This window comes from Muntiacus reevesi, chromosome 2 (genome assembly GCF_963930625.1).
Source record: "Muntiacus reevesi chromosome 2, mMunRee1.1, whole genome shotgun sequence".
Classification (NCBI taxonomy): Eukaryota; Metazoa; Chordata; class Mammalia; order Artiodactyla; family Cervidae; genus Muntiacus; species Muntiacus reevesi.
In genome coordinates this window covers 276,700,856-276,715,309 of record NC_089250.1, presented here as the reverse complement: position 1 = coordinate 276,715,309, position 14,454 = coordinate 276,700,856, and the positions used below count along the sequence as shown (strand labels likewise).

Sequence of the window (14,454 nt, the reverse complement as noted above, 5' to 3'; positions counted from 1 at the left end):
GAGCACCACCCGCTGGGCTACTGGGACCAGAGGCGCCACGGCTTGAGGAGGGACTCCACGACCTCCGGCGAAGGCGGCCGGCCGCAGCAGCCGGGAACCTCCGAGCGGAGGACTCCGCCAGGAGGCGGTATCGCGAGATTATCCGTCTCCCGGAAGTATACGCTGCGTCGCTCGAGGAGCCTGCGCGGCGGGAGGGGCGAGCGCGCTTGTGCGGTTGCCACGGCAACTAGTAGAGGGGCGGCCTAGCCTAACGGTCGGGAATGCGGTGCCCTCCCCGGGGGAAAAGGGGAAGACTCGCGCACGCGCGCTGACGGCTCTGGAAGCAGGGGTGGGGGGCCCTTCTGGAGCAGCTGAGAAACCTCGGCTCAGACCGACGTCTACGCAGGCGCAGAAGCCCATCTCGCCCCCCCCACCCTTCACCTTGCGCAGGCGCACGAAGCCTCGCTGGCAACCTCCGCAGCGGCCGCGCGCACCCTTTACCCCGCTGGCTGCTTTTGTCTCGCGCAGCCTTCTTAGGCCCTTCGCAGGGCCGGCCCTTCTTTTCCTCTCCTTTCCCCACCCGGAGAGTCAGGTGCCGAGAGCTGGGACGCTTCCCTTCTCCGTTTCCTCTCCTCTGACCCACCTCGCCTCCGTCCTCCCTCCCTTTTCGGTTCCCGGAGCCGGAAGGAGCCGAAGCCCTGACGGAAAAAGCCGAAGCTGTCACCCGTGAGTGGGGGTGGGGGGGTCTTCCCGAAGTGGTGGCGGAAGGAGCCGAAGTTCTTCGGCAGGGGAGGAGGGTGCCACTGGAATCTCCGGAAGGAGCCGAAGTTTGGAAATAGCTTGATCTCTGGCTGGGTCCGAAGGCGAGCGCCGGAAACCTTCGGAAAGTGCCGAATCCGGGACGGTTAGGACTGTCAGAAGTAGCCGATTCGCTCGAACTGACCGGTGGAGAAGAGTGGGGAGAATCAGCGCAAGCAGTGAAAGGGCCGGTTTGAATTTTCCGAAGAAGCCGGATTCTTAGAGGGGGCTGGGTGCAGAGGAACGCGAGGACCTCCGAAAACATCCGAACGTGGAAGAACTAATATCCGAAAAGTTACGAAAACTTGGGAGAGTCCGTGAAGCCCTCACTTCGGGTGTTTTCGGAAGCAGCCGTAGTCACCGCTCCGGACGCTTTCCTCTACGGTCCGGAAATAGCCGACGCGTTTCGGAGCCAGACCCTGGGGGGAGGGGCACCTCGCGGGCGCGCAGGCGGGGAGGGGCGGAGCCGGGGTGGGGCGGGGCGGGCAGCCAGGCCTTGATTAGGTAGGAGGCGGTGGAACGCCGGCGGCGGCCGGAAGTAGCCGAAGCTAGCGGCGGAAGTAGCCGAAGCGGCCGGAGCGGGCGCGCGGCAAGGCGAAGCGAAAGCTGCACAGCGCCCTACGCGGCCGCCTCAGCATGTCGGACTTCGACGAGTTCGAGCGGCAGCTCAACGAGAATAAGCAAGGTGAGAGCGCCGGAGGATAGGGGCAGCGGGCGGGGCGGCTCTTGGCTTCCCTCCGTGTCCCCCGCCATTTTCCTCGTCGTTTTCCCCTCTTCTCAGGGCCGCGCGGCGCACCCCCCCCTCCCGTCCCGCAGCGCGCGCCTCGCTCACGTGACCGCCCGGCGTGCCGCGCGCGGCGGAGCGGGGGCGGCGGGCGCGGACCTGGACGCATGCGCACCGCGCTCCGTTCCGCGCCCAGAGCGGTCCGCGTTGGAGGCGGCGCCGGCGCGGCAGGCTCGCCTGGTGTCACCTTATGGACTTATGCGTTTTTTAATCTGGAAAGGAGATTGTATAGATCAGTCCCGCAACTTCTCCTTTTTGCCCGACGCCCTGGCACTTCCGCTTCCGGCTGGGTCCTCGGCTTGGTTCTCCACGCCCCCTTTGTTCCAAAATGGCGGTCGTGGGTACCCCTTCACGTGGGCGCTGGCAGTGCCGCGTGGGGAGCACCTCTCGCCCCGGTGCCTTTGCCCCTCGTCCTGCTCACTGGCCGCCTGGTCCCCGCGGGCCGCTGGGGTCGGGCACCAGCGTCGGCGCCGGTGGAAGAGGCCGCATTGTCCGAGCTCCGTGACCCTCCCGCACTCCTGCACCCCTTCTCGGGGCCCTGGCTCCCCCGGCGGTCGCAGTGCGGACTGTTTGCCTGTCATCTCTCCCCACGGCCTGCACTATCGCACCAGCCTCTTAAATCTCAGCGTGGAGCGGACACTTGGGCACTGAGCGAGGAGGGGGCTCGCTTCACTTTGGAGGGCGGGAGGCGCGTCCCCCTCGGGAGACGCCGAGTCCAAGCACGGGGCCGTGATTAGTTTGGGGACCCCAAGAACGTTAGTGCTGGGAGAGGTGTAGGACAGTTAGCAGGTTTCCTTGCCTTCTTAATCCGGTTTGAGAGTGAAGAAACTTAAACTTAGGTCGAGGGAAGGTGGCGGGCTTGAGGCTTACTCTGCTTGTGTCTGGAGCGCTGAGTGAGGGGCGCTGGGATTCCCCTTTTGGCCCAGCCCGAAGTTGGGGAGGGGGTGACTGGATCAGTAGGCTGTGCCTGGGGAAGCGCACCCACAGGGTGTCGGTCACGTACGTGATGCACTGCTTAACAGCACGGACTGTGGAGGGGCGCAGACGCGGGTTCTAGCACCTAATTAGTTACCGAGTATTTGTGGGCCTGTTTTTCTTTCGTGTAGTGGACGACTTTTTGTTTTTTGGTTTTTTTTTTTTTGTCTCTAGAATGTTGGAATTAACAGATGATAGTAATAATAGTTAAGTTTACAGCACCCACCACGTGTTACGCACATTGCTCAGCTCTTCTGCAGTTTTCCTAAGTGGATTCTTGTAACACCTCTGTGAGGCTGAAGTGATTTCCTGCCCTTCGCAGAGGAGGAAACAGGCTCAAGAATAGAAGCTTTCCCAGATTTCAGCTGATCAGAGGCAGAGCTGAAATTCAGCGGGGCAACATGCCGACAGTGTGTGGCATGTGGCTTGGCCTCCTTTAAGTGCCCAGTAAGTGATACCTTTTCAACGGTGAAATCGTTCCTAGTGTAAGGGCTCACTCAGGGAGGAAGTGTGGAGGCGCATTTCCAGATGTCCCCAAGCCATACACCTAGGGGTACCCGCAAGCCTCATTTAAATAAGAGGAGAAAACGGGTTTAGAGTTTGGTTGCTGTTGCACGGTTTTGTGCAGGGTAGCTGAAACGGCCCCTGAGCCTGCGAGGCTGCAGAGACGCGTCCTGCCAGGCTGGACAGCCAGAGCTGATGGAGCTGCTCTGGGGCACTGACACTCGCGGTCTGGTCTCTGACGGGGTGTCCCCTCATCCTGGGCACGTCCCTGGGGTTGGCGAGTTGTTCACACAACGAGGTGGCCGTGGCATTTAGAGCAGCCAAACTCCTTTATTGTTCTGATCTGTGCTGGATCATTGTGTGTGTGTGTGTGTGTGTGTGTGTGTGTGTGTGTGTGTGTGTGTTTTCCCCTGGGGGTGGGGGCGGTGGTTGCCCTTGCTTTATGGGGCAGCTTTGCCCACGTGCTGCTCTGCCCGAGTCTCTCTTGGCGGTCCTGCGTCCTCCAGGCCTCAGCCCCTGAGACCTGGGTTCCGTGTCTGTGTCTACGGGCGCCGCTGTTTCCTGTGGGACCACCTCTCTCTGCCTGTCTGTGTCTGTGCCTCAGCTGCAGGGAAGGGCCTCTGCCTGACTTAGTAGTGGGGAGCCAGAGGCCCAGAACCGTTGCCATCCACCCCCTCCCAGGCCAGGACGCCCCTCACACTGCTTGCCCGGCCCTCCTGGTGCCAGTCTTGGATGTATTTTTCATGTTTCGTTTTTTCATTTTTGAGGAGGCAATTCCACCATCCCTCGTAGTTCTAGCCAGGCCCTAATGGGTCTGCCTGTTTCGTGTTTAGAGGTATTGTCCCTGTCTAGCTGCCCTTGAACTTTGAGGGTTCACATTCAGGCTTCACCTGTATCCAGGCTTTTTGGCCAGGGAAAGTCACGTGACCTCCCTGAGCCTCAGTTTTCTCTTGTGAGCGAGATCCCCCCCCCCTCCCCAAGTGTTTCCCCACAGTAACCTGGGGAGTAAAACCAGCAGAGTCTGGTTTTAGACAGCATCTGAATGTTTGCAACGAGGTTTTTTCCGTTCCCGGCTGCGTATGTAGCTTGTTTTAGTGTTATAAAACTCATTCATAAAAGCTTGCGGTAGTTGCACCGGAAGAGCATGAGAGTTGAAGCAGTACGCGTGAGGCTTTTGACAGCCTCTCCTTATTGCCCCCGTCTCCTGGTAAAATGAACTGGAGTCTGAGCATAGCGGAGGAACCAGTGTCGTCTTTGAACCGAGGGACTGGGCTACAGACCGCCTGGGGCAGGAGCCGCGTGCCTCACAGGGTGGCGGGCTGCTGGGGGAAGGAGGGGAGGTTGAAGGCCCGGCTGTAGCGGCCGTGGGGCGCTGTGGATCAAGCGCCCAGCCCACCCAGCTCCGGGTGTCTGACGCCGGGGCGGTGGGCGGGGCCTCCAGGACTTAGGCCCTCGGTTGGTGGGCGGGGCCTCCCAGGAGGGCGTTCGCTTGGTGGGTGGGGATGGGTGGGTGCCCCGCCCCCTGGGGCTGCCCGGCCCCGCCCGGCCTTTCGCGGGCCCTGAGGTGGGGCGTGGGCCGGCTGGTTGCGGAGGACTCTCCTGAGGGGTCGCCGGGTCCCTTCAGGAAAACATCACTGGGTCTCTTGATTCCCCAGCGTCTAGCCCTGCCCCTCTCAGGGACGACCCTGGGTCAGGCCCCTCAGCCTTGGAGGGGGACCAGGAGCCAGCCTCCTCTGTCTTCTCTGGCCCCCCAGCTCCTCCTGAGCAGACTCAGGTACCTTACGCCCCGGGGCCCTGCTAGGCCCTGTTCCCTCAGGTAACTGCTCCCGCCTGGCCCCCAGGGCCCTCGGGCTCCCTCGTGGACAGGAAGCCTGCCGCCCCGCCCTCCGCGAGCCCTTCCCCGTGGGGGTGGCCTCCCGGGCTGGGGCGCGGCCTCGGGGGCGGGCGGGTCGGGCTGCCCCCGCCCAGCTCACGGCCCTTTTCCCGCAGAGCGCGACAAGGAGAACCGGCACCGCAAGCGCAGCCACAGCCGCTCCCGGAGCCGGGACCGCAAGCGTCGCAGCCGGAGCCGTGACCGCCGCAACCGGGACCAGCGCAGCGCCTCCCGGGACAGGCGGCGCCGCAGGTACCAGGGCGGCAGGGCTGCGTCCGGGCCACAGGCCCTTATCCGCGCGGGGCTAGGGGCTCTGCTGTCGTGTCTGGCCGCTTTCTTCTCTCTGCGGGGCTTCGGGGGCGAGTCTGGGGTCATGCCCCCCTTTCCCCTGTCTGGTCTGGGTTCTCCGTCGGCTTCCCGGGCTGCACTCTGCTTTCCCAGGGCAGGGAGGCGTCTCTCGGGACAGCTCTCTGCTCTGACGCCTCTTCCTTTCCCAGGCTGCCCCCCGTTCTCTCTATCACGAGTGGACGGGCGGGGGAGGGGGGGTGCCCCGCCTCCTCCCACCTCAGCCTCTCCAGCTGGAAGGTGGTCTGTCCAGCCCTCCTTCCTTCCTCGTAGCTGGGGGACTTGGGGGCGATGCCCTGCCCCAGCCCTGGGGCTCAGTGCCCTCGGGGGGGTGCGGCGTCCGGGGGAGATGAGGGTCCCCAGTCATCCCTCCCCACACCTTTCCCTCCCACCCCCAGCAAACCTTTGACCAGAGGCGCTAAAGAGGAGCACGGTGGATTGATGTGAGCTTCTCTTCTGCCCCTTCCCCCCACGCCCTCCCCTGCCTCCCCCGCGCACCCCACCCTGTCCTCCCCCGCCCGCCCGAGCATCGGGAAGAGTCCCCTGCCCAGAACGGGCTGGCCCTGACCGCGTCCTCTCTCTCCTGGAGAGCCGAGCTGGGGGCCGAGGGGAGCCTGGGGGGCCTGCAGGCCCACCTTTGGTCAGACTGAGGTCGCCCCGCCCCACTCTCCCCTCCCGCCTCCCCCAGTCGCTCCCCCCGCCACGAGAAGAAGAAGAAGGTCCGCAAATACTGGGACGTGCCGCCACCAGGCTTCGAACACATCACCCCCATGCAGTACAAGGCCATGCAAGGTGGGCTCCGCGCCTGGATTGGGGGGGTGGGGGGGGAGGGGCGAGGCCTTCAGCCGACCCGGCTCCGGGGTGGTGGTGCTCCCATGTCCTCTGACCCTTTCTGTCCCTCTTGAAGCTGCTGGTCAGATTCCAGCCACCGCTCTCCTCCCCACCATGACCCCTGACGGTCTGGCTGTGACGCCGACGCCGGTGCCCGTGGTTGGGAGCCAGATGACCAGACAGGCCCGGCGCCTCTACGTGGGCAACATCCCCTTCGGCATCACTGAGGTACTGCCCTCCCCTGCCCCTGCTGCCCCCCTGCCCCCCCTTCCTGTGCCCGCTGTTCCTCCCTCCCTCCGTTCCCTCCCCCAGCCTGCACGGGTCAGACTCTGCGCCTGCAAGGCCCACCGGCCCCCTCCCTGACGGACGATGGAGTTGAGCCAGCCAGGGGCCGGGCTGGGTGGCCCTCTCCTCCCTCCTCTTCCCTCTCCCGTCTCCCCTCCCCAGCCTCCTCCAGCTGCCCAGGGATCAAGCACACACATAAGGTACCCACGAGTCCGTGGTCCGAGTCCGTGTGGAGAGAGACAGAGAGGGAGACACGCACGCACACACACGCAGACGCACGCCCCAGCCTCTCTGACACGCCTCTTGTTCTCTGCCGCCTCCCCGTCCTCTCCCCCACCCCTCCATGGTCGCTGCTCTGATTTTGATCGCCCTGACCTCCCCCCCTTCCCCACCGCTCCTGTCCCCTCCCCTCTCCCTACCCCTTCCCGTGGCGCCCCGAGAATCCCGAGATCAAAGAGTTGTTTCCATTTCTCTTTAAAGTGAAATATTGTGGGGCTGAGATCCCTCGTAGCAACAAAAAGTTTGCTACCATCGGCGAAGGCAAGTAAGGTCCATTCTGACTTTCTCAACCTGCACTTTGCTGCATTTGATAAACCAGCCCCCGACTCCAGGACCAGATCCCTCCACATCACTCTTCTCTCCCCCCTCCCCGCCCCACCCTGCGCCCTGCCCCCTGCCCCTCTCTCTGACCCTCCGTGTGTTCTGCCTGCTGGTGCTCCACTTCATGCCATTTCTCTCCTGCTGTTGCCACTGGATGTTTCTTCTACATTTTCCATCTCTGTTTTCTCGCCCCTCCCTCTTGTTTCCTGCTTCTTTTTGACGACCTCCCTTCTTCCCCGGTTGGGGTCCTGTGGCTGTCCCCACACCTCTGGCCCCTGGCTGTCTCCTGTGCTGCCCTCCCTCCCCCCTCCCCGCCGCCCGTTTCTTTCATCTTTCTCCTGCGTTTGTCCCCACTACTGATCTCTGCCCCCACCCGGACTCCACTGTCCCCCCCCCCCACACCCCTCTGTGTCTCCCTCTCTCACCCTTCCCCTCCTCTCTCCACCTCCCCTCCCCGCCCCCCCCTGTCTCCTCTCTCCTCTGCAGGAGGCCATGATGGATTTCTTCAACGCTCAGATGCGGCTGGGGGGGCTGACGCAGGCCCCTGGCAACCCCGTCTTGGCTGTGCAGATTAACCAGGACAAGAACTTTGCCTTCTTAGAGGTGAGCAGGCCTTGTTCCCACCGGGCCCTTCTGCAGTCTGCTTGCCACCCGGCTGCGGTCTTGGCACCCTCGGGTGGGCTCTGACGGGCCCCTCACCACCTCCTTTCCTGTCTTTTCCTTCAGTTCCGCTCAGTGGACGAGACCACCCAGGCCATGGCCTTCGACGGCATCATCTTCCAGGGCCAGTCGCTGAAGATCCGCAGGCCTCATGACTACCAGCCCCTGCCGGGCATGTCGGAGAACCCCTCTGTCTACGTGCCTGGTGAGTGGGCTTGGGGGGGCCTGAAGGGTGTGCAGGGCCAGCCCGGGGACTTTCAGCCTGTCAGGGGCTGGGGCAGCCTGAGGGTCTTGGGAGAAGCGGGATGCTCTGGGCTCTCAGGTCAGTGCAAGCGTGCTGGAGCCCACGTGGATGCCCGTGTGTCCGCTGAGCTCCTCCTCGGGCCTGATGGGTGGCTGTCCCCTCCTTTCCTGTTGCGGGGCTTCCGCTCACCCCTTGCTTGGAGCCGGACTCCCCGCCGTGGTGAGTGCCATCTGGGTAGGTGGGCAGCAAAGCAGGCCTGGGTGGCCAGAGCATGCTCTCTGTTGGGCCGGAGAGTCGCTGTGCTTTGCAGCTGCGTTATCTCTGATGAAGCTTCTCTGTCACTCGGGCCTGAGTGTCCACAGATGCTGGCCTTGGGGGCCGTGTCACACCCACAGTGTAAAAGGCCCTTCTGGAGGAAGGCCCTGGATGGAGAACAGTCTGTGCTGGCTGAGGTTCACACCCAAGGGTGCCTTATGGAAGCAGTCCGTTCCTCCCCTTGTGAAGCCAGGAGGCGTGAGGCACAATGAGGGCGGCCCTTGGGGACTACCTGGCTCCTCTGGTCCCCACTGAGAGTGTGGGGAGGCCAGCTCTCTTGGGAGCTTGTGGGAGGCCTTGGCCTGCTGCTGACTTGCCATGTTTCCTGTGCATGTGTGTCTGGGGGGATCAGGCCACAGGACGTGCTTCCGTGCCTCCTGGTGACCCGCATGCATCCTAAGTGTCCTGCTGATGGAGGCTGGCCCAAGCCCGCCATGCCAGGCGCCGTCCGGGGGTGCCCTGTGGGTGTGGCGGCGGCGTGACCGTCCTATAGTGCAGGGTTAGAGCTGCCTCTGTGCTGCAGAGCTGCTCTCCACCTGCAGAGTGCCTCAGCATGGCGCGCAGGCCTGCTTGTCACCTTTCTCCTGTGGGAGCCTGGCTCTGGCACTGCGGCCGGTCTCTTCTCCTGGGATTTGCCTCCATGGAGGGGCTGGGGGTTCGACCACAGTGACCGGGGAGCATGCTTCCTGGGCCGTGGAGGGGGCAGGAAGCCAGGTTCTGCCTGTGGTGAAGCATTCTCAAACTAGAGAAGTTTCTCTGTAATTTTGAGGGTTTTTTTTAAACTTTATTTTTTGCTCTGCAAGTCTTTGTTGCTGCTTGAGGACTCTCTCTAGCTGCGATGCTTGTTGCAGTGGCTTCTCTTGTTGTGGGGCTCGAGGGCGCTCAGGCATCAGTAGTGTTGTGTGGGCTTTGTTGCCCCGAAGCAAGTGGGATCTTCCCGGGCCAGGGATTGAACCCTTGTGTCCTGAGTTGGTGGATGGATTCTTAACTACTGGACCACCAGGCAAATCTTAAACACAGTATTTTGATTTTCTTTTCTACTCCAACGAAAAATCTGACTGTATGATTGAAGGGGAGAAAGTGAAAGTGATAGTCCCTCAGTCCTGTCTGACTCTTTGTGGTCCCGTGGACTGTAGCCCGCCAGGCTCCTCTGTCCGTGGGATTCTCTCGGCATGGATACTGGAGTGGGTTGTCATTCGCTTTTGCGGAGGATTTTCGTGACCCAGGGATCGAACCCGGGTCTCCCACATTGCAAGCAGATTCTTGACCACTGAGCCACCTGGGAAGCCCCAGGGAGACGCATTTGATAAAATTCAACAGACGTTGTTGGTTGGAGAAGAAACAGTTCAGGACGCTGGATGGAAGGGGTGCGGCCTGAGGCTGTGCACCTGTGTTGTCCGGAGGCGTCTGCAGTGGTTGGGACGAGACTCAGCCCTTGGCTCTGGGCGAAGCTGACTGCGTTGGGAGGCTCCCGCCCTGGGCTCCGTCCGTCCTGCTGGTGCTGGGGCAGCAAGGGCTCCTGCCGAGGACGCGGCGACACCTGGGGAGGCTTAAGAGCCGAGGGGCAATGACAGGCGTGTGAGGCCAGACCTGGTGCCTGTGCGGGAGAACCGGGCAGGGGGTGGGCTCTGGGCACCCGCATGGCCCGGGGCCTCAGTCTGCATCGCACGACCTCGGGACCATGTGACCATGGCGGGGCGGTGGTGGCCGGGATGCGGCCCGTGCTCCCCTGAGCTAGGCTGCCCGGAGTCCAGCCTGTTGTTCTCATCCGCCCCCCCCCACCCCCCCAGGAGGAGCCTTGCTCCGGGTGGAATGCTGCTTCTCTGTGGCCCTCCCGGCCGGGTGGCCGGCTGCAGTGGGCCCTGAAGACAGTCAGGAGCTGGCCGGCCAGGGTGCAGGCCCTGGGAGGTGGAGGACCTTGGGGGACTCGGGGCGGGGCGGCTCAGCAGGAGGCGTAGCTAATGGGTGCCTGGCGGTTCTGAGGCCTGCTCCGCTGAGGGGCCCCCACCTGACAGCTCAGCTCAGGGTGCTGAGGGGGTAGGCACAGCCCAGCCTCACGGACGCGGAATGCTGGACCCAAGGTCCCACCGGGCCAGGACCAGGAGCAAGGGCGGCAGGCCTGCGGGGGGGGGGGGGGGGGGCGGAGCTCTGAGCTGGGGCCAGAGCGGGAGGGGAGGCGAGGCCGTGGCCTGCAACCCTCCCTGGGGGCTGAGATTTCCCACAGCTTGGGGCGAGCGTGGTCGCTGACCTGGCTCAGTGCGCTGCTGTGCCCGCTGGTGTTGAGTGCCCTGAGGAGGGGGCTGGTGGCCAGGCGGGGGTCCCCCCGGAGATGTCCCCCAGGTCCCCATGATGACCGTGCCGGGAATTGCAACCTGTCCTGTCCCCCCCACCCCCTGCCCAGGAGTCGTGTCCACCGTGGTCCCGGACTCTGCACACAAGCTGTTCATTGGGGGCTTACCCAACTACCTGAATGACGACCAGGTAGGCCCTGGCCCTTTTCCCCCTGCCCCGAAAGCTGATGGCGCCCCAGTTCCCCCACCCCGAAAGCTGACGGCACCTCGGCCTGCGCAGGTGAAAGAGCTGCTGACGTCGTTCGGGCCGCTCAAGGCCTTCAACCTGGTCAAGGACAGCGCCACCGGGCTCTCCAAGGGCTACGCCTTCTGTGAGTACGTGGACATCAACGTCACGGACCAGGTGAGCCCGGCCCCAGCACGCCCGACCCCGCTGCAGTCTCCCCTCAGGGCGAGGCACGGGGCTCGCAGCTCTCCCCCTTCGCCGTGCCCTGCCCGTCCTGTAGCCCGACTCTGACCCCGACCACCTCTCCCTGCCCTGGCCCTCCGCCCCACCACAGGCCATCGCGGGGCTGAATGGGATGCAGCTGGGAGATAAGAAGCTGCTTGTCCAGAGGGCGAGTGTGGGCGCCAAGAATGCCACGCTGGTGAGCCCCCTGGCACGTCATCTTCCATTGGCTCGGGGCACTGGGGGCGGGGAGGGGCTGGGGTGCTGGCGGGCCCCCCCACCCTGGGGGCAGGCACCCCTGACCCCCGCCTCCGCTTCCCCACAGAGCACCATCAACCAGACCCCCGTGACCTTGCAAGTGCCCGGCCTGATGAGCTCGCAGGTGCAGATGGGCGGGCACCCGACGGAGGTGCTGTGCCTGATGAACATGGTGCTGCCCGAGGAGCTGCTGGATGACGAGGAGTACGAGGAGATCGTGGAGGACGTGCGCGACGAGTGCGGAAAGTACGGGCTTGTCAAGTCCATCGAGATCCCGCGGCCCGTGGACGGCGTGGAGGTGCCCGGCTGCGGGAAGGTGCGTGCTCACACATGCACACACCCCCAACACAGGTGTGCGCTGCTCTGACCCTGGCAGTGTGTGAGGCAGCAGTGCAATGCTGTGGCCGAGCTCTCGTCTCTGCAGTGAAGCAACTGTGCCGCAAGACCTGCTTCTGCGTGCCCCTGTGCACGTGGTCAGCTCTCCTCGGGCACAGTGCGAAAAGCTGCCCCAGCTGCAGCCCCCGTCCTCGGGCCGGCTCCGCTGCTACGCTTGCTTGGGGGCCCCCAGCTCTTCCTCCCGGTTCGCTTCCTGGTTTCCAGACTCTGATTCTCGGCCCGCCGAGGCACGCTGGCCCTGCCACTGTTCGGGTGTCAGCATCTTGCCATACCCTGGGCAGCGTGTGTGCCTTGTGACCCCCGGCTGCTGTCTCCTGCGTCTTCGGGGGCCTGGGGGCGGGGTGGGGCCCCCGGTTTAGCAGGAAGGGTGGCAGTGGTGAGGCCCACAGGAGGTCCTGAGCGGGCAGCACTGAGGGCATGGGGTTAGCTGGGGCTGGTGCAGGTCTCAGCGAGGTCTTCAAGTGGAGGCGGGGGTGGGCGTGCAGCCCTGCGGAGCTGGAACTTCCCGGGTCAGGGTGACGGCAGGGTGGTCTTCAGGGCTCTGCAGACAAACAGTCTGCCATTGTCTGGCAGGAGGACGGGGAGAAGGCGTGTCAGTGCCTGGACCCTGTGTCTGCTCCGTGTGTGTTGGGGGCGGGGGTTGTCACATGCTCAGACTTGGGGTGATGGGGCAGAACGGAAGCTGAGAAGCAGGGAGATGAGCAGGTCAGAGGAGAAGGGGTGATGCTGGGGGCTGGGGTCCCAGCGAGGTGCTGTGGGCTCAGAGGCCTGGATGGACTTGCTTTCTGAGTGTGGGGCCTGCTGGATGGACTGGCCCTGGGGCAAAGGAGCGGCTTGCCCAGGAGGTGCCTCCATGAGGTGGTGGTGGGGAAATGGATGGGAAGACCTTACTGGGTCTCTGGGATCCGCCTGTCAGATTTGTGTCTAAACTTTATTGTCATTCTTTTCAAACATACGTAGGAGTAGAGAAATGGTCAGGGTGATAGTGAATGTACGGAATACTACTTAAGTCGAGTCAGAGCGCCCCATCGGCCAGCGTCAGGATGCCAGGGTCCTGACAGTCTTAATTTCCACCTTCAGCTTCCCAGCTCCTCTGTGTCTTTGCTGAAACAAAGCATGTCTCGTGTCACTTGAGCACTTGCTCTCTGCCTGAGCCGCTGCTGTCTCAGGTCTGGGGTCTGTGCTGCCACCTGGGCCCATCCCGCTCCACATGCTAGGAGACGGTCGTGTCCCGCACCCGGCCTGACTGTGCACCCTGGGGACACATCCACCTTGGCTGAGAACTGCTATAAACAGGATTAAAACATTTTTATTTTAAAAAACCCATGTGATAACCGTTCGTATTTCTCTACAAAGGCATATTTGAGTTCCCTTATTGTCTCAAAGATGTCTTTTTACAGTTGTTTTGATCAAAGTAAGAACCCTGCAGGTTGGATCCAGACTTTTTTTTCGGCAAGCCATTTTTGCTTGTCGAAGCATGGCTTCTTTTCTAGAATTCTCCTTTCCCCCTTGTTTCGAATTAGACTGGTTGTGTCCACCCTTCCCTCCACTTCTGTCAGCTGCTGATTGAAGCAAGATGACAATCTTGACTAGATCAAGTTCAGGTTTTTTCTTTGGAATCAGCCTGGGTGTGAATGCCAATTGCTGAGCCTTCCTTATTTCATCCCTTGTCTGGGGAGACACCATGGCCCCTGGGGACTGGGGAGCACCCACGGGTGCCCAGTGCAGATAGACTGCTCTCCTTGAGCCTGCCCCGTGCCCTGCCCTTTGGACTCTTGGCTCGAGCCTGCCTCTGCTCTCCACGCCCCTGTGTTTTGTCTGTCTTTGATCCTGGGGCGCTGGAGGGTGTTGGGTGAATGTCCCTACACCTGCGGTGAGGCTGCTTTCCAGTCCTCTTCCTCCCGCGAAGTTCTGGGTTTGGGTAGGTGCTGCTGGTTGCTGAGAGGGAGCTAAGAGGCCTGGGTCTTCACAAGCTTCCTCTTGTTCCTACAGATCTTCGTGGAGTTCACCTCTGTGTTTGACTGCCAGAAAGCCATGCAGGGCCTGACGGGTCGCAAGTTCGCCAACAGAGTGGTCGTCACTAAATACTGTGACCCCGACTCTTACCACCGCCGGGACTTCTGGTAGAGGCGGCGGGGGAGGGCAGGGGCGGAGCTGGCTGGGGGCTTCTCCCCCTCCTGCTCCCCCCATTTTCCCCCTCTGAAGACGATGGGCAGAGGAATGACAGCCGGCAGCAACTGGAATGGCAGCAATTAAGGGTGGGGGCGGGCTGGGGTTGGGGCGGGGCGGGGACTGGGGAAGTGCGCACACAGACCCACACAGACACACGCACCCACAGACACAGAGGGAAGGGCGGGGAGCGGGCGACAGCAGGGCGGGGTCGGACCCCCACAGCCCCTCCCTGAAGCAGTCTTCTCCCGGATACCCCCTTTCTCTTAACCCTTCCCCACCGTAGAAACATAGCGTGTTTATATTTTATGGCCAAACTCTTTTCAATTTTGTTGTCCGGTCCGGTACCTTGCCCCTTCCCTCTCAGGACCACAGCTCCCGTCCTCCTGGCCTCTGGTCCTCACCCCGGTGTCCCGGTTTCTTACGTAGTTGATTCTCTCTAGTCTCCTGGACCTGCCCCCACCCCATGGCCCCTGTCCCTCTCCTCTTCTCTGTGGCAGTTTCATATTTGCTAAGACGAATTTGCTCATTAAACATTTTGTTGTATTTTACTTTATGGAGCTGCTCCGTGTCCCGTGTGTGTGAACCCTCCGCTCTCCAGGTCTCTGGGGTTCCCTAGGCCCCAGGCTGAGGCCTGGCTCTGGGAGGCCCAGCTGTCGTCCCGACGTGGGTGCCCCTGCCCTTGGCGAAGTGACACGC

General features: G+C 62.7%; 1 protein-coding gene across 2 annotated transcripts; it reads left to right on the top strand.

Annotated features, from left to right (window-relative positions):
- Positions 1–178: 178 nt before the first annotated feature.
- Positions 179–14,311, top strand: U2AF2 (U2 small nuclear RNA auxiliary factor 2). 2 transcript variants are annotated; one of them, XM_065926750.1, is made up of 12 exons: positions 179–1,462; positions 5,030–5,165; positions 5,657–5,701; positions 5,947–6,050; positions 6,166–6,317; positions 7,461–7,577; positions 7,701–7,839; positions 10,595–10,674; positions 10,765–10,887; positions 11,045–11,143; positions 11,258–11,506; positions 13,579–14,311. In XM_065926750.1, exons 1-12 carry the CDS (start codon positions 1,414–1,416, stop codon positions 13,711–13,713), a joined length of 1,428 nt encoding a protein of 475 aa, XP_065782822.1. In that variant the 5' UTR covers positions 179–1,413; the 3' UTR covers positions 13,714–14,311. The 2 variants fall into 2 exon arrangements, with proteins under 2 accessions (XP_065782822.1, XP_065782823.1); XM_065926751.1 differs by having other exon boundaries at positions 212–1,462; positions 11,045–11,131.
- Positions 14,312–14,454: the final 143 nt, after the last annotated feature.

What these genes read in the sequence shown, in the direction of transcription:
- U2AF2 (XM_065926750.1), top strand. Translation starts at nt 1,414, where the DNA reads ATGTCGGACTTCGACGAGTTCGAGCGGCAGCTCAACGAGAATAAGCAA. An exon ending in GAGGAGCACGGTGGATTGAT is followed by an intron (nt 5,702 to 5,946) that starts GTGAGCTTCTCT and finishes CGCCTCCCCCAG; the next exon opens with TCGCTCCCCCCGCCACGAGA. An exon ending in AGAACTTTGCCTTCTTAGAG is followed by an intron (nt 7,578 to 7,700) that starts GTGAGCAGGCCT and finishes CTTTTCCTTCAG; the next exon opens with TTCCGCTCAGTGGACGAGAC.